The sequence below is a fragment of the Accipiter gentilis genome, chromosome 34 (assembly GCF_929443795.1).
Source record: "Accipiter gentilis chromosome 34, bAccGen1.1, whole genome shotgun sequence".
NCBI classification, from domain to species: Eukaryota; Metazoa; Chordata; class Aves; order Accipitriformes; family Accipitridae; genus Astur; species Astur gentilis.
Window position 1 is genome coordinate 3,834,762 of NC_064913.1, and position 24,880 is coordinate 3,859,641.

The 24,880-nt window shown below is 39.4% G+C and overlaps 1 protein-coding gene across 1 annotated transcript in view; it reads left to right on the forward strand.

Annotated features, from left to right (window-relative positions):
• TRHDE (thyrotropin releasing hormone degrading enzyme) overlaps positions 1-24,880 on the forward strand; it is a 222,066-nt gene that overhangs the window by 90,037 nt on the left and 107,149 nt on the right. Inside the window, exons 5-6 of the mRNA XM_049792005.1 lie at positions 1,320-1,433; positions 14,394-14,531. Of these exons, the coding sequence (XP_049647962.1) occupies positions 1,320-1,433; positions 14,394-14,531 (252 nt within the window). The remainder of the gene's footprint in view (positions 1-1,319; positions 1,434-14,393; positions 14,532-24,880) is intronic.

Sequence of the window (24,880 nt, forward strand, 5' to 3'; positions counted from 1 at the left end):
GAGCTTGTGACTCCATAAAAACTCAGAATTATCTCTGTTGATTATGAATTAGTCTCATTTCTAATCACCTTCAACAAAAAACTGGCAGAGAATTTTACTGAAAGAAAGTTTTGGTATTCATTTGGCAAAAAAGATGGTAAAGAGGGTATGAAACATGTTTTCATAATAGTGTATGTGTTTCTGCTCTTACCACTGGTGTTGCGATGATCCAGGTTGCACAGGGCCATTACAGTCATTTAAACAGGGTCATCCATCAGCGGAAGAATTGATGGTGCCTGATTTCCTTGGAATTTGTGTCCTCATTCCTCTTCCAATGATCATCCCAGCTCTCTCTAAAATCCCCTGACATCCACGTGTCCTGTACCACGGCAGCTTTGTGGCTGTTGACAGCTACTGAGCAGAGTATCCAATATCCGCGTTCTTGCCTTGCCTTCGGTTTAGGTCCTTCTCTTTTCAGCTGCTGATCTTCATGTACTTTTTTAGGAGTTTAATTAGTTTCAAGATCTCTATCCTTCTTTCTAAATTAGATTGAAGTTAGTGGGGAAATTCAAGAGCGACCTGGGGTGAACGAGAAAGGCAGTCAGCTCGGGTAGGGTTCCTTTGCATAAATACAGGTGGTCCGTGCCAGTGTAGACACCCTCTGCCTCCGGTTGCTGTTCGGGAAGGCTGCAGATCTCCTGTAAGTCCTGTATGAAATTTCCTAGGTCTGTGCGGGTATCTCAGATACCCTGGGATGCTTTTTAAGTAGCATCAACTACCTGTTTTCAGGCGTTTGAGTCCTACCCACAGAAAGATGGCATGATTGTATAAAACTGCTTTCCTTAGGAAACTGGCCAATGAACGGCACATCAGTAGTGTTGTAAATCTTAGTGGGCAGGCATCGTGGAGAAAGAAATGCTAAAATTTAGGTCTGGGGTATGGAGATTGAGTTCCCAGTTTTTCAAGTTTCGCACTATAAATAGTGATGTTTCCAGGTAATGTATCAGATTACTTGAGTTAGAAGCCTTTTCTGTCCACTGTGTATGTTAGTCCCTTAAACCTAGGGGAGCATCTACTCTAGGTAACTAAAATAGACACTACGAGTAGTCTCCTCAACACTTCTTTTCCCCGGCTTGTACTTTTCTAATGTTTTACTTCAGTAACTTGTGCATCCTGTAAAGGCTTAATTCATTAGTACATAAAAAAACCAGTTAATGAGTTTCAGTGGGTGGTATATACACCACTGTTTTTATTAAAACTTGTGAAGAATGTGTTCTGTATAAATGAGATGTATACAGACATGGTTTCCTGAAGGCTGTTTATTTGAACTTCCTTTGCAGTGGTTTGGTGACCTTGTGACTCCAGTTTGGTGGGAGGATGTGTGGCTGAAAGAAGGTTTTGCTCACTATTTTGAATTTGTTGGGACAGACTACCTCTACCCAGGGTGGAACATGGTAAGTCAGGTTTATTTTGTTAATTTGGAGACTCCACAGAAAAGTTGCTCTGCTGTTTTACTCCTGCTTTTGTTATAGACAGGGACTGCTGAAAAATAGCAAATGATGCATGCAAGTATCAGATGTCCAATGAAGCAAAATCACTAGGTGTGAAATAATTTGACAGCATTCCAAAAGTGTAATCTGCAATTTATTACAAAAGAAATAAGGTCGTGTCTATCATAACTCAACATTAAAATAACTACTGTCTCTCTGCTCAGAAACATTTTGGATTAAAGAAGTTATGATTTAACATGGACCATTTTTGAAAATATTCAGAATATTGAATTTTATCCACAAACCTGAGATAAGTGGGAAAGAAATGTTTGTCTAAAACATACTGTAAAACTGACCATATTTTTTCTTACAGTATTCTGTTCTCTCTCTAAGTTTACTCTTTTTATCTTCCTGCTACTATTTGGCCACCTAGTGCTACATACAAAGTTAACACGGGATGAATGAATTGACAATCTGGGTTTCAGTATGTTTTCCAGCTGTACACAGTTGAACATGCTTTGTCAACTGGTGTGCAAATATGGAGCTCTCTGAGGGCAAAGTAGGAAGGGACGTTCTTTTGGAGTCCTGGTATATCATATCATACCTGCTCAGGTCCCACTTTATATCGACCGCTGCAGTCTAGAAATACTGTCCTTCTAAGAAAAATAAGAGATATGAGACCTCAGGAGAAGGAAATTGTGTGTGAGACCATATTGAAAGTTGCTATATAGATTTTATTGTCCTTCGGAGAAATTTTTCTGTTTGCTATTCTTTTGTGTTTACATAGGTTTAATTATGTGGCAAAATATTTGTTATTAATAAAGGTTGCCTAGTAGAGTTTTGTTGTAGCTTGAATGTTGTGTTTAAACACTTGCACACTAACTTCTGAAAATTTTTTTCCCATTTCTCAGGGATTTATTGAATATTCTTATCCCAGTAGCTTTTGTGTGGCATGAAATGTAGATGCTATAATTTTGAGTTAAAGCTAATTTTTTAAAATAGTTGTATTTAGGTATGCATCTTGTGAAGTTTGAATTATCTGTAGTATTTTAATTTTTTCTTTAGGGTGCCAATTGTGGTTTATAATTGCATTATGAAAAGGAAAATAAATCTTTATCTGAACTGACATCTGCCTTGCATAGGTAGGCTTGTTGGGTTTACGTAGCTTTGGTTTTATTAAAACTCATTCTCTTCATCTTTATGAAAAACACATCCTGAATTACAATGTAATCATTCTAATTATGAATGCAATGAAATCTGGCAGGCCTTTATGATTTCAGCATAGTGAAATGTCATAGATGACAATGTTTATACACTGAATTTTATCTTCAAATCGTCAGTCATTTGTTCTTCACATAACCAGTTTAACAAATTGAGAATAACTTTGCTTTAGAAGTCATTTAGAATATAGAATATTTGCTTGAGATTTCTCTGTAATGAATATAATGTTCACTGTTATGCAAATGACTTGCCGATCACATGAAACCCTGGCATCTTAGCAGAATACAGGCACAACAGTTGGGTTGAACAAGGTATGACCATTAAACTCAGAAAATCAGACACATGCTGCATAAATTAGAATTAACTACAGTAGTATTGCTGTGCCTGAAAAAATACTAATCTGTCAAGTTTTTCCTTAAACTAAGAAGGTAGACATGAAGTTTTCATAGGGCTTTGGATATCATTGGCCTTTGATATAAAACTAACCATACTGTCATATTTAAATAATTAAAGAATTGGTGGCAAGATGGAACACTTAATGAGTTAAACATTTAAACATGCTGCATTCAATTAGCAATTGAATCAACACTGTGATGTTTCAGCCTTATTACAGACATTGTAGGAAGAAGAAGCAAAAGGTACAGTTGCTGGAATTTGGCTTGCTGGATATTTTTATTATTGGTATAAACTGCATTTGCTGTTTAGAACATACTGACATTTGTAAACTTGAAAAAATAAGAAGTGAGCATTTATAAAAAGAAAAACTGTCCCAAACAGCTTATGTTTTTTCAAAAGTGAAGGATACAGTACAAGCTTCATGAATCAGTTGCAAAAACAAGAACTACAAACCTTATTTTCTGTAATAATGGTTAAACAGAGCAACATTCCAGCATTCTGGGTGGTGTTTTGTCAGCAGTAATTCGTACCTGTGAAATATAAATAAAAGATGTTATGGTGTATGATACCACAGCTCTTTGCATCAGGAAAACAATGAGTAATATGCCACAATCCTCTTTCTTTCTAAAGAATTGGGAAAGTTAGACAGTTAACTTCTTTCTCTTGTAGTTCTGAAATGTTACCCTTGAAAGTTTGCTCAAGAAGTCCATGGACTAAAATGTCAATTTCAGCTTATTTTCAGCTCATTAAAGACTTTTTGTCACAGTTTTGTTTGAGTAAGTGTAGAAGCAAAAGACTGGTGGTCAATTCCAGGAAAAGGACTTTTTTCTGGAAATGCAACTAGGGCAGTATGGATACATCTGAATTAAATGGATCTATCCCCAGCTTCCTACCTAACTTGTTGGATGCTTGTAGGCTACAGGCACACAATGCTTTCACCATTAAAGTTCTGTAAGCCCCTAAAGTTTTACTACTTGTCTGAAGATGAGTCTCTTTTAGTAGAGCTGAGCATTTTTCAGTGTCCGTCTTATTTGGCATTCAGAGTCTTGGTATGGCTGAACCTGAGACTCTTTAGGAGAGCTAGCCATTAGGCACGTTCACACTGTTAGAACTTAAACCAACAGCACTGAGTTCTGCACAGAGCAGAGAGCCATGGGTTTTATCCAAAACCTGTTTTCTGGCTTTTCCCTCTTCTCTAGGTTCTTTAGCTTGCTTAAACGTCTCTTCTCCCTCTGAGGTTCTTGATTTTATCAGTTTTTCTTCAATTGTTTTATAAGGTCTTCTTTCACCGCAGGAAAGATGGATGGATAACAATATTGACTGAACTGCCATGGAGCTGTAACGCTTTACTGAGCTTTCCAGCAGGTCTAGAATTTCTGGTCTTGTCCAGAAGGTGTTGGCATACTTCATCAGGCTTGCATAATGAGAAAGGAAATCCAGTCCTTATTAAACCCTTCCCATCCTTATGTCCTGGATCCTCCTATTAAAATTTTGGGTGAAGAACAGAATGAACAGTCATTCTGACGGAGGTGTCCATTATTCGTTGCAGTTAATGTAAGATACATCACAACTCTTCTGAGGAAGCGGACAAAGTTTTGCTTGTTTTAAAACAGGAAAGTGAGCTTTCTGTGCTGAGATCCTTCATGGTCCACCATTGGTCATAATAGCCTTTTTAAAATATAAGTTACTTCAAATCAAAGCTAGAACTTCTCATTTCCATCCCTCAGCTAAAAAATAAGTCCCTGCATGTTACCTTTTACCTCTTGAAGTTGAAGCTACCTTTGATTTTGCAGGAAATATGTCCCTACTACACAGTCATTAGACATTCACAATGGAAATGAATTCACCATTCTTCACATTTCAGCCTCTTACCTTGCCTGTCCCCCAAATTAAGTTTTTTGAAATTCTTATTCTGAAATATCTCAAATTCTTATTCTTAAATCTCTTTCTTCAAGGGTTTGGAAGTTTAGACAATTGTTTCAGTCTTGTCAGGATGGTTTTAAAAAGAAAGCTGGCACTGCAAACTGTTTCCCTCAGAGGTCAGAGAATTTCACTTGATTGTGTGGGCTCAGAGTAGTCATCTGTGTGTGAATTCCCTGGCTGTTGCTATTTCAGGACTTCGAAAGAGACGAGGTTTCTGTATTAGAGGCTTACCATATAACTGGTTGGTTGTCCCTCCATGCCATCAAAAAGCAACAGCAGCTGGATGTGAGTTTTTGGGCTGTAAGATCTTGCGACTCGTACGACAAGGTAATCTCACCTCTGTGGAAGGTGCCTCTGCTAGTTTTAGGATCAGAGAAAAGAAAATTACAGCAGAAAGCTACATGTTGGTCATTTCCGCTTCATAGCCCTGTGTTTTCTCATCTACCCTGCTCACGTTTCTCCTTTTGGAGGCCCGTTTGCAACTATATATTCCATCTTCCTCTCTGCTTCTTTCTGTCATTATCCTGAAGTCCTTTGTATGTGGCTCTGTAAAGGAATTCAGCTGAGGCTTACAGATCCAGGAATTTTACCTCCTTGTTCTCTGGTGGAAGGAACCATCATGTTTGTCCTTGAATGTCTCTGGTATTGGGGTAGGTTTTGACGACTATGACAGCAGGAATTACTGGCATGTAATTTTCCCTTTCATCCATCAAACGAATGTCAAATACTTTAGTGGTCAGTACCTGGCTTTTTGCTGAGAGAGCGTTTCACAGAGCCTTGCTGCCTTCTCCCTTTTCTTTATGATAATAAAGTTAGCTTTGCTGACAACTTTATTGGCTGAGTCAAGGTGTAGTACATCAGTGATATTTTTTAATCCTCTGCCTTCTCTGTCTATTGAAGCTCTGGGATAAGATCTCCCAGTTTCTTGTGTGCTTACTACTTTTATAATTAAGGATGGTCAGATTTGCCAGGAATTTTCTTAGTATTAAACAATTGTGATTAAAGTATATGGAGTAAAACTTTGTGCCTACATGGAAGGGCGTCTTTCATCTTTCTTAAAAGTGAACTATGCTTCCTTTAAATTATTAGGTTCCACAGTCTAGATGATCCTGCCGTTACTATAGGCAGCTGCAAATAATAACAGGGTTGCATATCAACATTTCTGTTTTAAAAATACATGCTGCAAGAAATTACCTTTGCCTAAAAAAGTTAATAGAAAACCATTTAACTGAACTTCATTACATTAAGTACTTTGAACATCAAGCAACATGCTGCCCTAATTCTTGATAAATGATCTTAATTGCCTGTCTTTGTCATTGACTCGATTGAAATAATAAAAGTGAATACGGCCATTAGACACATGCATGTCTTTAATGTGCTTTGACTCAGATTGCCTCCTAAAGCATTTGTCTCCATCTGTAAAGTTTTTTTAGGTGTCGTTTGAGTCACAGAAAACCCAGAAAACCATTATGAGTTTTGAAGTAGACTTAAGACATGGGCCTTTTGATTTATTTCATTATTGTTTTGGCATTTCAGACCTGAGCTGTAGCCTGCTTGATCCTTCTAACCCAACATAAATATCATGCTGGCTCAGCATTGAGAGAGATTCAGCCTCTCATTTTTTAAAACTACTTTCATCTCTTCTTTTTTGGTTAAAGGCTCCCCATGCCGGTATAAAGTAAGCGTTTAATTAATACCACATGGAGTGTTTTTTCCCCCAGTAACTGCTCAACGAAGTCAGTCCTTGTAGGATATTCTGTTTTCACTTAACTATGGGGGAAGCTTTCAATGTAAAATTAACTAGAATCTCATATATAATTGACTTTGGCAGGAAAAGAGAGATATGTAAAGGTAAGCTGCAAGATCTTCTGGTTGCTAATTACTAGTCCTTTTAAAGTATACCAGTTTAGAAATCCTTTTACTAAATTTAGCTTAAGGAAATAAATTTCCATCTCCACATGCTCTTCCTTAACAGTTTCTTTTTTTATGCTCTGGCAAGGTGGATTAATACATGGAATTCTGAACTTTAAGTAGTTAACTCAACATTTAGAGATCAGACATAAATGAATATCAACATTTAGATGAAACATTTATTCAGGAGATTAACTACAGGTTTGGAGAATGTCAGTGTCTGTTCTTTCTTCGTGTCATTATCTGCTCATCTTGAGAGAACAGTTAAAATGACATTATGATGAGAGCTTTTGGGTCATGTGAGTTCAAATCTCCCGAATTCAGGGTTTAGATGAAGCTTTGGTTTCAGAAAGAAACTTCAGTCAACTGGCTGAATTTCCCCTAATTTTAAATTAGTAACCACTTACTCTTCAGTAAAAACGAGAAAGAAACTTCATGGCAACTTTTACCTGAAGGCAAGGACTCACTGCAGGGTAGCCCTACTGAAACAGGACTATGCACTTCATCAGAAAGTGTAGTTCATATGGGAAGTTCAATGGCAAAGCTGTAGCTGTGTATTTGAAGGCATCCTTACTGAAAGACTCTGCTTCTCAAGTCTCCTGAATGGGCTGCCACTGTTTGTTTTGAAATTGGGGCAGCGTGCAGTTACTTGGAACACAAGCTGGTAAATAATTTTTGGTGTGCCTGCAAATCATCTTTGGTTCCTTTAGGCCTTAGCTCACTGAATCTCATCACTTTCAGGTTGAAACAGTCTAGGCATGCAAAATCCATCCAGCAGATGTGGAGCACCCGGAAAGTATTCTCACTGATGGTAACCTCTGGCAGTTGTTGCTGGCAGTTGACTCAAAGTACCGACCACATCTCAAAGCCCCTTTTCATTTAACTATTATTTACTGTTTCTTGAATTGAGCTGAATTTCCTCTACAGATTCCCCCTGTGGAGTTTGAATCCGAGGATAAACTTCATACTTTGTTGCCTAATGTTTTAAAATGCTCTGGAGGCAAATGCATGAGGAGACAGTGGATCTGTGTTCATCCATTTCTGTGAAGGCGACTACATACAAAGTGGCAAAACATGATCTTGGATTGTGAAACTGACTTTTTTTTTTTAAGTGCTGGTGGTCAGTATGTGATGTTTCCTTTTCTAATGCTCCCTTTTTTGTACTGCATCCTCCCATTCTGTAGGCCTATATTTGGTGTAATGGATCTGGTGCACAACCGAATCAAAGCTATACCTGAAAAACAGAGTGGTGATAGGAAACAGCAGTTGAAGTAGCTGGTGAAATTGCTTAAAAACTCCAAATCAGCTACCATCTGCTTGGCAACTTAAGCAGGTGGTCATGAATATCTGGTTTGGCACTTCATTGAAAAGAAAATACATATCCAATTCTCTTTCCTGATATTCAAAGCTATTGGTCTTCCTTAACTATGAACTCCTAGAACATCTACATTGTTTTATAACAAAAATTCTCAGTCAGTGTGAAAATTTCTCAAGCAAAGGGACAGAAGTTTTGCAAGAACTTTGACTGCAAATGCAGAAAAGAAGGCTATGAAGGTAGACACAGAACTGTGACATATTCACAGCTGATAAAGGTAGAATGCGTTGCAGGCTTCCTTCAACAAACTATGCACATAATTGAAGCACACATGCAGAGATATAAATTAAAAAAAAAAAAAAGCAATCTGTAAGCTGCTCAAGCTATTTACAAAAAATTACTGTTGGGAAAAGAGAAAGAGAAAGAAATGTTGCTTTCATTTGCAAGTACTCAGGAGAATTCCTGTGCTATGACAACTTCGGATTTATAGGCATGTAGACAAAAGAACTTGATTTTGGCCCCCAGTAGATCTTTTCTGGCCTTAAGGTATTTTATTGAACCTTAGGTTTCTTCATAGATGATATTCCTCTGTAGTTTGTTAAGCTTCACCCTGAAATATATTGTATTAGAACTGAACTGCTGGTAGTGTATATGCTGGTGTTCTTTGATTGCTTTCAAAATTTGCCCCTATTTCTTTTTCCCTAGGGTGCACTTTCCCTATAAACCCAAGTATTGTGTCTTGCAAATGCTTGTTTTGTCAGGCATGAGAGATCACTTATCTCCTCTGTATTCCTGATGGCTAGTAAAGCTCTATATTTTGGGGAAGATATTTCCAGCAAATTTGTTAGGAAAATCACTTGCAGATTTGCACACCAATATTACGCTTTGTACATGTAGATTTCTCAGTCCATAAACTGTTTGAATGTCTGTCCCAGAACAAAAGCAATGCCTTTAATATTGAGGCCTTTGATCTTTTCTGCGTACTAATTATCAGTTTTAGCTTTCGTTGTGCTATTCCTTTTGTTCCACTGTTGGATGTTTTCCATTTTTTTCATTTTAATTCTTTTCCCTGGTTAATTTCATATTAATTTTTAGTAATTATTTTTATGTGACTGACTTTAAGTATTACATTATTGTCATGCTAACTTGTACTCTTACATTATGCCTCTGTATGATATTGTAAAATCACCAGCAGCAACCCTGTTCCATTACATCATTGTTATCCTGTTATGCACAACAAATTTTTAATGGCTCTTGAAGGTGTAGTCTTTTCTGCCAAAAAACTTTATTTCACAATTGCTTTCTTTCCAGTTGTAGGTAGACTGGTTGAATGGTGGGCATCCCGTTGGGGATTAATACATAAAGAGTGACCACTACCTTTCCATAAACCTTCCTCCTGAGAACAAGGTGAAAATAAACCAGAACTAGAAAGCTTTCTTGTGGTTAGCCAGTTTCTTACTCCTGATTCTTTTTGCAGTGGAATGATTTACACTACAGATCCACATTTAAACATCTCCAGATTATTTCCATAATGTGGAAGAATTGATACAGGTGGAAAGTTTCTAACCCTGTTACCTGTTGCATTTGTGCTGCTTTTACCCAAAGCAGTGAAATTTGAATTTTCACAATGATTAAATGGTGGCTAAGGAGGGGAGAGCACAGAGAAGGGATAGGTCTTTCAGGACAACCTTGTACCAAACAGAGAAGGTCTTATGGGTGAGGATTAAAAGAAGTCATTCCTATGAAGAGACAAATAGTTGAATCTAGTGACCACAGATGTTTGGGAAATAGTCTGAAAATGTAAATCTTTGAAAGGCATGTTTGCCTGGTAACAGCACTTCAGTCCCTGCACCTGGAAGCATTCTCAAGAGTAAGAGAGGGAAGGCAAACAGAAATAACTGGCATGTCTCTTCTCGGCACAGGTCTGGTCTCCCAGAGTTTCACTATCCACAGCCCAAGGAAGGCTTTGAGGAGAGGAGATGAAGAGACGCGTCTCCGAGTGGGCAGTAGGAGGATAAGGAGCAGAGGGGCTTCCTGCTTGCCCTTAAAGAAAGGCACAAATTTGAGTGGAAGCACCTCTGTCCTTATTTCAGACTAGGCTTCTGCCGCTGTCATACCAGCTCCTGCTCAGAGCCCTGGCCCTGTGTAAGCTCTGCACAGCATTGTGCTTACCTGCAGCTACAGACACTTTCCAAGCAAAGCCTCAAGGCTCACCTGAAGCCCTCTTTTCCTTACAGGCAGATCACAGCCTTTGGCTTTCCTCTTGCAGTTGAACTCCCTCGGAGGAGGGTCCTGTTGAACACCATTTTGTCATTGTTTCATGTCTAGCTGCAAACCTGTCACCTGCCGTGTTGACACCTCGCTAGCCTCATTAAATGCATTCCAAGGTTGAATTTCTTTACAATTTCTGTGCTGCTAGGTGTTTCTTTAGTCCTGTAGGTATCACGTTAAAACAGATCAATTCCACTGTACCGCATAGGGTACAATAACTAGGGAATAGAAAGCCCCTCTTCCATCAGTATAAGTGATTTGGTCACATATGCTGGCCTTTTCCCCTTAATGTGCTGATAGGAGTTTAATAGCTGAGGTGGTGTTTCTTCAACATAATTAAGGCAGTTTTAGTTTCTTTCTGCATTTCTGGTTCCTGTTGCCTCTTCAAGCTGCAGGCCCCCTGTCAACCAGCAAACTCCTCTCTCTCGCTTTCTCTATGTCTCCCTGGAGTTCTATTTGAGTCTCCTTTTGGAACCTGCTCTCAGAGGCTTTGTACTAAAGGATAAAAGTGGGAATGTTTTGGAAATCTTTTAAATTCAATAAATTTAGCTTTAGAGGACAAAAGCCGCCTTATTTCTCACTGAAATGCAGGTTTACATGTTTGGAGATGTACTGGCTATTCCAGTTGTATCCCAGTGTGACAGTCTGCCATAAATTTCAAGGAAGACTTTTCAGCTATGGTAACTTGAATGAGTGATCATGAATCTAAAATGCTCCTTTTCAGCCCTTCAGGACATAACCAAAGAAACAAACAGAAACCCAAAATGTAGCCTGTCCTTTTCATATCTTTTGTATTCTTCTTATAGCTTCACTTTGTTTCCTACATGCAGATTTTCTTAATTCTAGGTTCTATATTTAAAGTATTCATTTGTGATTAACAGAGTTCCTTTTCATGAGTTAATTCGAAACAGTAACAATCCACTCCCACAACTGTTTGTCAATTGTGATATCCAAATTTGAATTTGGAGATGGGTCCATACCTCTGTGTGTTCATACCTCTGGTGGGTTGACCCTGGCTGGATGCCCCAGGTGCCCACCAAAGCCGCTCTATCCCTCCCCTCCTCAGCTGGACAGGGGAGAGAAAATAGAACAAAAGGCTTGTGGGTCGAGATAAGGACAGGGAGAGATCACTCACCAGTTACTGTCATGAGCAAACCAGACTTGACTTGGGGAAATTAATTTAATTTATTACCAGTCAAATCGGAGTAGGATAATAAGAAAGAAAACTAAATCTTAAAACAGCTTCCCCCCATCCATCCCTTCTCCCTGGGCTCAACTCCATTCCTGATTTCTCTCCCTCTCCCCCCCCCCAGCAGCACAGGGGGATGGGGAATGAGGGTTGGGGTCAGTTCCTCACCCCTTGTCTCTGCCGCTCCTTCCTCCTCAGGGGGAGGACTCCTCACTCGTCCCCTGCTCCAGCGTGGGGTCCCTCCCGCAGGAGACAGTCCTTCATGAACTTCTCCCACGCAGGTCCTTTCCACGGGCTGCAGTTCTTCACGAACTGCTCCAGCGTGGGTCCCTTCTATGGGCTGCAGTCCTTCAGGCACAGCCTGCTCCAGCGTGGGTCCCCCACAGGGTCCCAAGTGCTGCCAGCAAACCTGCTCTGGCGTGGGCTCCTCTCTCCACAGATCCACAGGTCCTGTCAGGAGCCTGCTCCAGCGCGGGCTTCCCCCGGGGTCCCAACCTCCTTCGGGCATCCCCCTGCTCCAGTGTGGGGTCCTCACTGGGCTGCAGGTGGAGATCTGCTCCCCCGTGGACCTCCCTGGGCTGCAGGGGGACAGCCTGCCTCACCGTGGTCTTCATCCCCACGGGCTGCAGGGGAATCTCTGCTCCGGCGCCTGGAGCATCTCCTCCCCTCCTTCTGCACTGACCTGGGGGTCTGCAGGGCTGGGGCTCTCACATCTTCTCACTTCTCTCTTCTCCAGCTGCTGTTGCACAGCAACTTTTTTCCCTTCTTAAATACACTCTCCCAGAGGCACTACCACCATCGCTGATGGGCTCGGCCTTGGCCAGCGGTGGGTCCGTCTTGGAGCCGGCTGGCATGGGCTCTGTCGGACATGGGGGAAGCTTCCAGCAGCTTCTCACAGCAGCCACCCCTGTAGCCCCCCCCCCCAATGAAAACCCAATACGATATCTGTATGTATTACACATCATACATCTGATGAAACTGGGGCTCCGTTACTGCGTAGCAGAGAATATGGCAGAGGTGTAATCGAAGCATCTACAATCCTTTACGCGTCACCAGTTTTCCCCTGAGTAGGACTGTCATAATAATTGTTTCCCCACACCTTTTTTGCCCTATAAAAATAGGGCAGTTAATAACTGTGTATGCCTGAGAAAATTTGGAAATGAACAATAATACGAAGAAGACGGTACTTTTTCCTTCACAAACTTTACCTCATGCAGCCAGCTGAGAACACTAAGAGTGTGTTGGGTAATTGGCTTTCCTGCATCCTGTGTTTTTAATTGCCTGAATATACAATCAGCTCAAGGTACATTTCTTGTGCTCTAATGAATTTTAACATAAAGGTTTATTTCCAGATGGATCAGCACTGGAAGAGCTTTTTGGCTGTCTTATAATTTAAATTAACACATTGATACCAAAACCTTGCCACCCAAGAAATTAAACATAGAATTTATTATGTAATTGTGTGGTTATTTTATCTGTAGGGATCAAGGTGGCTTTTGAAAAAAATGCAGCATTCCCTAGAGTTTCTTTATATTATCACACTAGGTTGACATTAATTCAGGAACTGTTGTAATTTAGATAAAATTGAAGATATGTCATTTTGGGGTGAAAAAAAGCTTATTTAAACCTTCCATAATTTTTAATTTACTCTTTGCAGTTATTTGTGACTTGAAAAAACAAGTAAATTAAGCTCTTCTTTCCTGACAGTCTTTTGGATTAGAGACATCTATATGAATGCAACACGAGGAGTTTTTAAGGCATGTCCTTTCTCAGCTGAAAAAGTCCCATCTAGCTGCGCTGTAAAAGTGAGTGCAGCACAGTTCGTAGAGTATACATGATCATTTAATTAATGTTGCTGCCAGAGTAAATATGCAGCAGTTTTGATATATGTCTGCAATCCATATTTATAGAAGGTATAGAAGCAAATTAGTATGTTGGACGTTTGGATTTGCACCTGCCTGTGATGTAGCTGTGACTTTGACTTTGTCATTTAACTTATACGTGCCGCTATTGTCCCACTTGTAAAGAGACATGATAATAATTTCCTTCAGGTGGAAGTTACAAAGTTTGCAGAACACGCAAGCTCTTGAGGAGAAAGGATTTCTATACCAGAATTATGAAAGACAATGCAGACATTTGCTGTGACACGGCCGTGGGCTCTGTTCATTGTCCTGTCCCACGTCGACCTGCCGTGTGAACTTGGCACTAAGAGCCAAGTGACCTAAACCTCATTAAATAAAGCAGTAATAATTGTATTTACCCATCTCTGTCAAAAGTTTTCGTACCTGTGTATACAATGAGCTCTACTATTTGTAGCATCTGTGTATTTTTGTGATTGAAGACTTCCATTTCTCCTCTATTCCCACTCCTTGTAACCGTGAGTAAATGGTTGTTATCAGAATTGTGGTGTGCACCGACATGTATTTGGATTCACTTAACAGTCTTTAATGTAATTTCAGTCAGCTTTCATTGCAGCAAAAGGTCTGAAGTCAGAGGGATCCCTGGTGCTCAAATTAGTTCCTGTCTATTCTATAAACCTGTTCAAGACTGTAGGAGGTTATAGTGGCTTACATTCAAACCAGAAAGTCTGATTTTAGTCAGCTGACATATAGAGGCTGCCTCTGATAACTGTGCATCGTTTCTGTATTGTTGTAAATGTATATTTGTCTGCGATATTACTGCATATGCTGTATTTCAGGAAAAGCAGAGATTTCTGACAGATGTGCTACATGAAGTGATGTTGCTGGATGGTTTAGCCAGTTCACATCCAGTATCCCAGGAGGTACAGCAAGCCACTGACATTGACAGGGTGTTTGACTGGATCGCCTATAAAAAGGTGAGACTAATTAAACATATCTCTCTCTACATATAGATACGTCAGTAGCCATTAGAAGATCACCTTCCATCTGTAAAATAAATGCCATTGTAAAAATACATATACCACAGTGCTTATTAGCTGGGAAACTTTAATCTGTGTTGAATATATTTGGAATATACTGCAGTGATTGTAGCCAAATGCATTCAACACATGGACTTGTTATTAAATGTTATATGTGAACTTGGGAGGCTGTCAGAATTCAACAAGAAGATTTGAGATTTTTATTACTATTTATTTTGTGGCAGTGTCTGAATTATATTCGACGCTTTAAAAAGCAGAAGGATATGTAGTCTTTGTCCTACTGAAACTCTCTAGAAAACTTGTCAAGTACTAAAGTTAAATGTACTGGTTTTTCTGTTCTTTTTCTATGCGTGAGAATTTTTCCGTCAGCTAGTGAAAACTCTGAAGTCATGGCTGAACAGTGAGAATGGAGGAACTGCCTTGTGGGGTGATGAAAGGATGTGTATTAAAATCAGGCAATTTGAAATTGTATTTCAATGAATAAGAAGCCTTTTGGCCAGCTTTGGGACTGACGGAACAGCTTCTGTGCAGGAGTGAAAGGGCTGCACGCTTCCACCTTCTCCATCATATGACTAAGCTTGCTGTTAGCGTATGGCCCAAAAGCTGGTGCTTTCCATCATACCGCATGATGATTCTCTGCTACGTGGTATTGTGTGTAATGCTCTGCCTTAATTTCATGACCAAACCTGCTTGATGTGTGGTGCAGAGGCTGCTGCCTTCAGCCTTCCGCTGTGAAGGCTGTACGGGAGCTCTCTGCTGGCGATTTGGTCTTTTGACTATCATCCTTGTAGTTGATGATAACTTTTTGTTGCATCATTAGCTGCCTAACATCAGACTGTAACAAGACAGCAGCAGCATAGCACTGACTTGTCTACTGAACCTCCAGTTTATCCAGTGCTCATTCTGGGCTAAAAAAAGAGGTGTATCCTCTCTTACAGTCATCAGTCATCAGTTATTCCCAGTCAGCAATAAATTCAACTTGATCCTCTTCCATTAAAGGATCTTATGCCTTTAAGGATGGGCAAATGAGTGTGTGTGTGTGTGTATGTCCATGTAATAAGTATAGAATGTACTATGCAAACACAAAATACTTAGGAAAATATTTTAAAATGCTAGGGTTGCTCAAGAGCCCAAGTAACATTTTCAAAAATCCCTTAGCTGGCTTTGAAAACATTACTGTTGGTCAATTAAGCTATAATAGCCAGCAGCTTTTAGTATACTGGAGTCTTCTCATTGTTTAAATGTTTCAATCGTATGTTTGCTGGTGATAGCTGAACCTCGGTGATTTCAGAGGCTTATCTCATATCAGTATCTTAACGTTTCAAGCTAATTATTTTTTCTAATTAATATGATAATAGTAATATCACCCAATAAACTGTAATACTTGACACTTATCTTTTCATCTTGTGAACACTTTGCAAACATTAAGGAATTTTCATTTACATTGACGTGACAAATAGGACAGTAGGACACATCTGTATACTTTAGCTATTTTATGCAGGCTAATAGGATCACTCTGTTTTCTGTGCAGATTAGAGTACAATCTCTATCTTGTATCTGTCCATTTAAAGGTTCCTTTTTCAGTGTAAGAGTGGCCATGCCTAGTGGATATGGTAGCGCCTCCACTCAGCTTCTCTGATGGCCAACTCCTGAACCCTTGGTGACACTGAGTGTGTTCTTAGCAGGGCCTGATCCTGTAAGTTTTGAACCCCGTTACCAGATCTAGCAAACCACCTTGAGGAATGGCAATGGAAGAATTTACTTACACACTTTCATAGGTGAGGAGACTGAAAGACCCACATTTTCGCCCATGAAGTCTTTGTTTTCCTGTCTGATAATCAGTTTGACTGTCTGCTGCTCTCTGTAACCATTCATCCTTTTGTTTTAGATACAAGCAATATCTAACAGGAAGAAACTTTCCTAACTGATTTCATAGGATGCTCTTTTCACTGTTTCTGTATCTTCCTCCAAGCACCTGACACTGTTTCCTTCTGAGGATAAATTAGAACAAATTTAACATTTTGTAGATTTTACATTGTTTCATTCCTACGTAACCTTGTATGCATGCATGCATAGCTTGGACTTTAAAACGACCAGGGAATCATGTTCATTTATTACATAGCTAGAACATTTGCATATCCTTCTAGCTCTCTAGTGTCTGCCAATATAAATACTGCGATGAATGGTACGTCAATAAAATCCAAACTGTAAAGTTATACTGAAGGCTTTACTTGGTCAGACATGTGTCCAAATATTTTCAGGTGCCTCAAAGACCTCCTTACACAATGAGCCCTGCTGGAGCGATATTGTTGCTGGTGTTTCTGGGATGGCTTTTTGGTTGTTTGCTGACTGATTTTTGTAAATTGATGTCAAGTATTAAGTTCTCAGGAATTTTTTCTGTTGACTCTAGTAAACTTTGGATCAGAACTGTCAGTGAGGACTTTTCTACTGTCTTAAACAGAATGCTCATTTTTAAACAGTCTAGCATTATGTGCAGTATCTTCTTCCTACATTTTGGTATGGGGTTTTTTTCCCATTCTCTTTTAATTTTTATTTTTTTTTTTTTAAATGTCCACCTTCTGTTCCCTGGGACTTTAGAATGTCTATGTGATCTCTTTTCTCTCTTCACAATTTTCTACACGATATTGAAATGATGAAACTTTCTCCCATCTAATTTTTTTTTCAGTGAAATGGGAGTCATAGAATGAGATTGTCATTTCATTGTCTTTACTGTCATCAATATGGCATAAATCAATCAGGCACCGTTATAGTGCCCATCTCTGCTAGACATTCAGCTGTCATTTAAAGACATGCCTCTTCTTACACACTTCAGAGATGACCATTGAAACTGTGCTATTTAAACGCCTTGGAACTGAATATATTTTTCATTTCCACTTTCTTGTCCTCGGTGATTGCACGTGTTAAGAAATCTCATGACATAAGCCCCTGAAGAATGATATTCAGGTAATCCCACAAGCAGAGTGAAACAGAAACTGCAGCCCAGCAGCAGACAATGTTTTTCCACTTAAGCTGTTGAGGGTAATGTTTGCCTCTTTCAAAAGCATCATACTAGTCATTCTTCAGATAGGAGCATGTCATCCTCCACTAGGGCCACAAATATGGAGAGAAAAATGAGAAGTCGTGATAGTTCATTAATAAACAGTACTGGTAGATGATTCAAGGCTCTCAAGTTACATCAGAGAGTGGATATGTCTTCCTAGTGCAGCTGGAAGTGAGATAGTGTCCTCCCACGATGACGGGAAAAGTGGTTATATCCCAAGTGCAGTAGGAAATATAGCCTGTTGAACACAAGAGTGGATCTGAGAATTGTTAAATCAAAGCAAAAAGCGTGACAGCCTTTCCACACCAGAAATAACTGACAGCAGGAATCATAGCCCTGGAGAGCTGCATCAACAGAGGAGGAGAGAGTGCAGCAAGAATAACGTGAGGAGCAGCAATCAGCAAGGAACAACCGTCTGTAATAAAATGGAGAAAGAAGACAGCTGCATCTCAAAGGGAGCGGCCAGACCCAGAACAGTGAGAGGGAGAGACATCCCAGCCAGAACTGAAGGAGTCATAGCCCTAGATGAGCAGTCACAGCCAGATAAGAGAAGGGATGAAAGGGCACCAAGGACATTGTAGAGAGCCAGATAATACCTGAAGTCCTTTCTGTCAGCCTGCTGCATGCTTTGAAGTGTGCTGGTTGAAGATTCTGGCAGCAATCAGAGCAGGCAAGACCAGTATGATGGAGTGTAACGATAAAAATACCCCCAATAGAATATGTCTTGGCAAGTGACAAACAATAATCAAAACAAGGAAGAGGATGACTCAAATAGGGAAGAATATTCTTTTTTTTTCCTTCCCTAAAAGCAAAATTAACTTCAGCAGTGAGCTCAGTTACTGGCCCTGGCTTTGTAATGCAAACAATTCATTATGTCCTAAACCTTTGTTTGTATAATTTCCTTTTTTTTCTTAACTGTATGCCACTTCTTTAAAAATGCTTTTTCCTGCTTTCTGTGTGGAGTGATAGAAGAAGGATATATTTCTAACAGTAATAAAGGGAGACCGTGATCCCTGCCTCCTCTCAAAGGTAATGTTCTGCATTAGGAAATCTGTTCAACTAAAAATGTGCACAAAGAAAAATGCTCAGCTTCCCTGTATGTCGTGCTAACAGTTCTGGCAAAGGAGAATTTAAGAAATTGCAAGCAGTGCCTTGCTCACCTTTTTGAGTGTAATTCTCTTTGAAAATTTACAGCATAATGTATTCTGCAAGAATGTGGAAGAACAGGAGGGCTAACTGCAGTTGCTGGAAAGGCTTTCTAAAAACTTTTTGATTTTTACTTCTGTTGCTCAGGCCCTGGGAAGGATATTGGCACTGTAATGACAAAATAAAACACCCCCCGAAACATGTATTCTTCCCAGTAAGACCGGGATTAGTATCAGAGAGAAATCCACTCAGTTCGTGAGTGCAATGAAATTGTGACAATGTGCATCTATGAATTTGCCACAGAAAAGCGAGAGCAGCTCATTAACAGTGAAAGAAATACTAGATAAATACTTATAAATAGTAAAATACAGTAAAATAGGTTTTATTTTTAGTTATTCACTTAACTAAATCAATAACATAAGATGGTATCCAGCTACTTAAAAGTCTTGCAATACAGTACGGGTGGCTTTACAACCCACTCCCTTACTGCAGTATAAAGGGAGAGCTTTTTGTTCTTCCTGACTGACTGAGCTGTGACGTCGTCTGTGAATGCCATTAAGTCCTGGGTGCCCGTTTGCGTGATGCTGGTTTCTGTTCCATGACTTACAAGTGCAGCAGGTCAGCGCCCAGGGTGCAGAAGGAGCCTTTGTAACAGAGGTAGTATCTTGTAATGAAAATAATTTCTTTCTGTTTAGGTATAAAGGTTGAAGATCATGACTGCTTCCAATATGAAAGCCATGGAAGCTCAGAGTTGGTGAAACCTTTAGGTTCAAGTTCAGAGGAGCCCCAAGAGTGCCTGACTTAAAGTATGCGGGCTGTCCCACTCCAGCCGGCGGGTGCTAGCATGTAAAACTAGGCAGGTGCCTCAAGATACTTAACATACCTCTCTTAAGGTATCTGAGCACCTTCCTGACTCAAACCAAACTGTCATTATGCTTTTACACTGTTCAGTGTATGCTAAGATAGTATTTTCTGAAGAAGAAATGTAGAAGCCACTGTGTGTGGTATATAAACAGCTACACACCTACAGTGCTTCAGGAGTGTTATGTTCCCCATGCTGGGGAGAACTGTATATGAGTTTTGTGCTCCATTTTTATTATTTCCAATGTTAATAAAAGCATTTTATTTTAAAGAAGAGCTCATTAGACTAGATTGCTCAGTCAAGGTAGAGCAATTGGGAAGATGCAACCTGTTGTGGTACAAGACTGTCTTCTGCCCCTTCCCTGTCGAAAGGCAGCAACAAACTGCAGCTCCCAAGGGCTGGAGGAGGTGATCAAAGCAGAAATGGCAACGGTGGCTCAAGACACTGTGCCCTGCCATCATTCCTCATACTTCTTTCCCCGACAGGGAGTAGAAGGAACAGAATAGTGCTCAGATGTTTCCATGGCTTAAAATAAAGTGTTGATAAAGGTGGGTGTACACGGAGGTACCAGCCTACACACCAGCGTTCCTGAAATGCATTTTCCTTTCCTGCTGTTCTGGCTCTACTTTGTAACGGTTATTTTCAGCAAAGGGCAAAGCAGAAAGTACCTCTGTAAGCCTCCACAGGTAGTTTGTATTTTTTCTCTGAAGGAGTCCAAAAACCAATGATGCCTGAGTAAAGGCAAGGGATAACTTTTGCTGACACACGTCCTAGTTCAGATCAGTAAAATGAGCAAAAATTACAAGTGTTAAAATAACTTGGAACAAATTGTAAGAATTAGAAATAGAAGATAAACTGGAGGTAATGAAAGAGAGTAAAAGGAAAAAAAATTGACATAAAAATATGATCCTTTAGGCCTGCAGGACTTCTCTTCAGGAGGGAACAACCTCTGCCACGCTGTTTTGTTGTTATTCTTGTCTTTTAAAGGTATGTTTAAGTACTGGATAATTTCAGAAGATTAAAAGAGGTATTCAAAGAGAGAACGTAGAACGGCATGTTTAATTACAGTTAGTTGCAAATCAGTCTTAGGCAAATGGATTGAGATTCTTATGTGGTATTTAGTGAATTAAAAAACCACGAATATCAATTTTCATGCTTCATGGAAACAAGCCTGGTCAAACAGACCTGATTTCAATCTTTGATGAGATTAAATTTGTGGTTGGTAAAGATAAATTGTGTTGAGACATAGACTTTTAAAATCTTTGTTTCATTATGGCATAATACTCTAATTAAAAAAAAAAACAGTGCTATACCATATCGCTACAGAACACATTGGCTGGATTAATAGATAGCTATCAGATCATACTGATCCCCAAGGTAGTCTTCAGTGGAGAATCATCTCAAATTCTGAGTTTTACTTTACCTAATTTGCTTTTGGATTCTCTGTGGAGCTGGTTGGTAAAATGGTGATGCATTTCCTCTTTGAAGTGAAGTAACTGTGACCATGTAAACACTTGTGTAAGTATTCATCGTAAAAGGGAAGACCTTTGTCCATTACTCCTAATGGAAACAGGGATTTGTGGAGCCTGTTTTGTTATTACAAGAGATTCTTAATATAGAGGATTTTAAGATGAACTAGTTTATTCACTACTTACTTAAATTTTGGTGATGGCCTGTCTGTGTAAATAATTTCATTAACCTCTTGTGTTTGTCCATCCTTGAAGACTTCCTCATACGAGCAGTTAATGAAAAAATATAACGTGCTTTTGTCCTTGTCAGTGGTGTCAGAACACGTAAGAGAGATTTTGGTGGTGAGGTGAAATAAAACTCTTGTTGTAAATGGAGTTCCGATAGCATTTTGTCTAGGCAACTGATACTTTTTACTATTCAAGGAAAATGATGTGACAATATCCACCTGAAGAACATGATTAGTTATGGTCATTTACCACTGAATTTTGTTCTTTGTGTCATGTTCCTAAAATTTGCAACAGAATTTATGTCTAAGACAAACATTTCACCAAAGCTCATCTTACCATCTGACCATTTTGGTATTATCCAGCCCTAGAACAGCTGTGTTTGTCAGAATAGAAAATGATTATGATTTCCCAGTGAAAAGCTCTCCTTGAATATAATGTTGCTTTTTCAGTGATGTTTTGGCATCAGATAAATGGCCTCACAATCTATAAAAACAACCTAAGATGCCTTTATGCATTTTTAATGATTTAGCACAGTACATTACAGGTTTATAGGTATATTTGCTGATTTTAAAAGTATTGGCTCATCCATACTCTAAGTAGAGTTTTAAAAATAGTGTAAGTTTAATTTGCTTATTAAAATATATCCTGGTTTTATTGATGAGGATCAACAGCACGTTAACTTGCGGGTGTGCTGTCGTGGTTTAACCTCAGCCGGCAGCTAAGCACCACGCAGCTGCTCGCTCACCCCTCACCCCCCAGTGGGAGGGGGGAGACAATCGAAAAAAAACCCCACCAAAAAACTTAAGATAAAGACAGTTTAACAGGACAGAAAAGGAAAGGAGAAAAAAAAAATATACAAAAGTAGTGATGCACAATACAATTGCTCACCACCTGCTAACCAGCCCCCAGGCCAACTCCCCCAGTTTATATACTGGGCATGACGTCATATGGTATGGAATACCCCCTTTGGCCAGTTTGGGTCAGCTCTCCTGGCTGTGCCCCCTCCCAACTCCTTGTGCCCCTCCAGCCTCCGCTGGCAGGGCAGCGTGAGAAGCTGAAGAGTCCTTGACTGAGTATAAACACTTACTAACAACAACTACAACATCAGTGTGTTATCAACATTCTTCTCATCCTAAATCCAAACCACAGCACTATACCAGCTACTAGGAAGAAAATGAACTTCATTCCAGCCAAAGCCAGGACAGTGTGCGCTGCTTGATAAGCAAATATCAATTGGAAATTCTGTATTGCTTTGAAAAGTAAAGAAGATAAATGAGGGACTTTTTTATCTAGTCTCTACTGTTAAAATCAAGTAGGGATAGTTTTTTGGACTCCTTTTAATGAATGTAGTCCCTTACTTTTTAACAATTTAGTACCAAGTGCAGGGAAGCCAGTCAGAGCCGATTTCAGCCAAGTACATAGTTACTTGCTTAATTTTATGTGTGTAAGCTGTGGAATTTAAGTTGGGTTGCTTACATGCTTAAGGTACTTCAGTGTGATTAAATGATGGCCTGGACTAAGACCTTCAGGATTAGGCTCATATTATCACACTTTGTACTAGTATGCTGCATAGTTTGCATATACCGATCTCCGTCCTTACTTCTTCTTATGGCCTTTACATGGGTTTTCCAAAGGGAAAGCCTCTAGGAATTCATTTGAACATTTTAAGTTTCTGCCACAGGGCGGAAATCAGACACATGTTTACTCATTTACATTCTGTTATCCTCATCAAATAAGAAAGCATTCATACTCATCAAATTCACATGCATTAAGCTTCATTTTTCTTCTAGTATTTGGAGGTGCCGCTGGAGAATACAGAAAATAGCCAAGCTGGTGTATTACAGTGCTCAGTTTCTGAAAATGAAAGAGGGATTTAGTGCTGGTGACTCATGATACAGTCTAATTAATTCCCTGAAAAGAATTTCTCAGTGAGTACTTCTGCAGTTCCCAGAGATGAGATATTTTGGATAGAGACAGTTGAAGAATTCCAGAGCAGGCTTTGCAATTATCTCCGCTGTTACGGCTTGATAGAAGGACTTTAGCAGAGGTCTCTCAGGAGCTCACCGCAGCACTGTGTTGTAACTGATGGCATGAACGGGACACTCTTGTTCCACGGCTATCAGGGAAAGGCTGCATACCATGAAAGATGGTTCAGATGACAAAGGTAGGAAGGTAAAATCCATTTCAGCATGACCTCCTGAGTGGGAATTGAGGAATGGTTGGACTTCTCTTGGGGAAAAAGGAAAAAAGCAAAGAGGGTATGGTGAATATGTTTGCTTAAGGAAGGACAGTTTAAATGCAACACCTGACTTTGAAAGTGGTTACTCGGTTTTCAGTTGTTCTTGCAGGAGAACTAAGGGATGTCCGTTGATTTGCTTAAGGTCACACCAGTCGCTCAACAGACACTACAGCCAGACTTCTCCCATCTCTTGGTCCTCTTCTTTAATGTGCTGAGGGTAACAATTCAGTTAATTCAGTGCACTACATGTAGTGTAACAGAGCAGCTCAGTTTACCAAGTTTTTAAATAATTCATTTACACACATATACACTATTCTATCTATGTTTGAGCAAATTCTGCAGATGTGACTTAGTCAAAACATATTTTTTGTGTTAAATTTCTCCAGGATTTGACAGATTTCATTGTGTTTTTTAATTTTATGTAAGAGTTCTTTTTTAAGTGTCACATTTTTGCTACATGTTTGATGTACATTGTTCTTTCACTTTAATTCATGCTGTGTTTTTCCCAATAAGCTAAATTTCATGGGGCATCCAGCTGTGGTTGCTTAGTACCAACAAAGAATGATTGTCTTGGAAAACGTGACTTGGATATTACTTGTTGGCTAGTGTTCACATTACAAAAATAATGTGCAAATATGCATTCTTTGTATGAGTGCTTGGCAATATGCTCTTCTAATATTTAAAATGAACTTAGAATCACAGAATTATCTAAGATTTTGAGAAATAAAGAATAATGCATGAATTCAGGAACTTTGAACTGAAATGAAATTATACTCATTTACTTAAGAACCCATTTGATTGTGGATACCCTTAGGCTTCTATTTGACAGAATACTGTAAAAATACCTTCAACATTTTTAAGAAAAAAAACCAACCCACATGCTGCTTTTATTACATTTGCAGTTCTAAAAAATCTTTCTTCAGCACATTTCATGAAGAAAAGATTCAACTATTATTCAAAACATATTAGCCAAAATTTGAAAGTTGTGTGATCTTAAGTGATTCTGCTACGGTAGTTTATGCCTGACTTGAGTGTATACAGGAGGTATGGCTCTGGCTTACTGGGTGAGGGGCCACGTCATGGCTAAAGTGTAAAAGGGGGACTCAGATTTTTAAAGATATAGCAGAGAAGTGCAATGAATTCTTTGTATTGGACTTTCCTGCTGAAGAATGGGTTGATTCCCATGCTCAGTTTAGTCTTTGTAACAGATAGGTTGTAGGAACTATCAATTTGAGGTAGGTATATGGGAAACAATAACTAAAAGAGGTGAATTAATGTTTA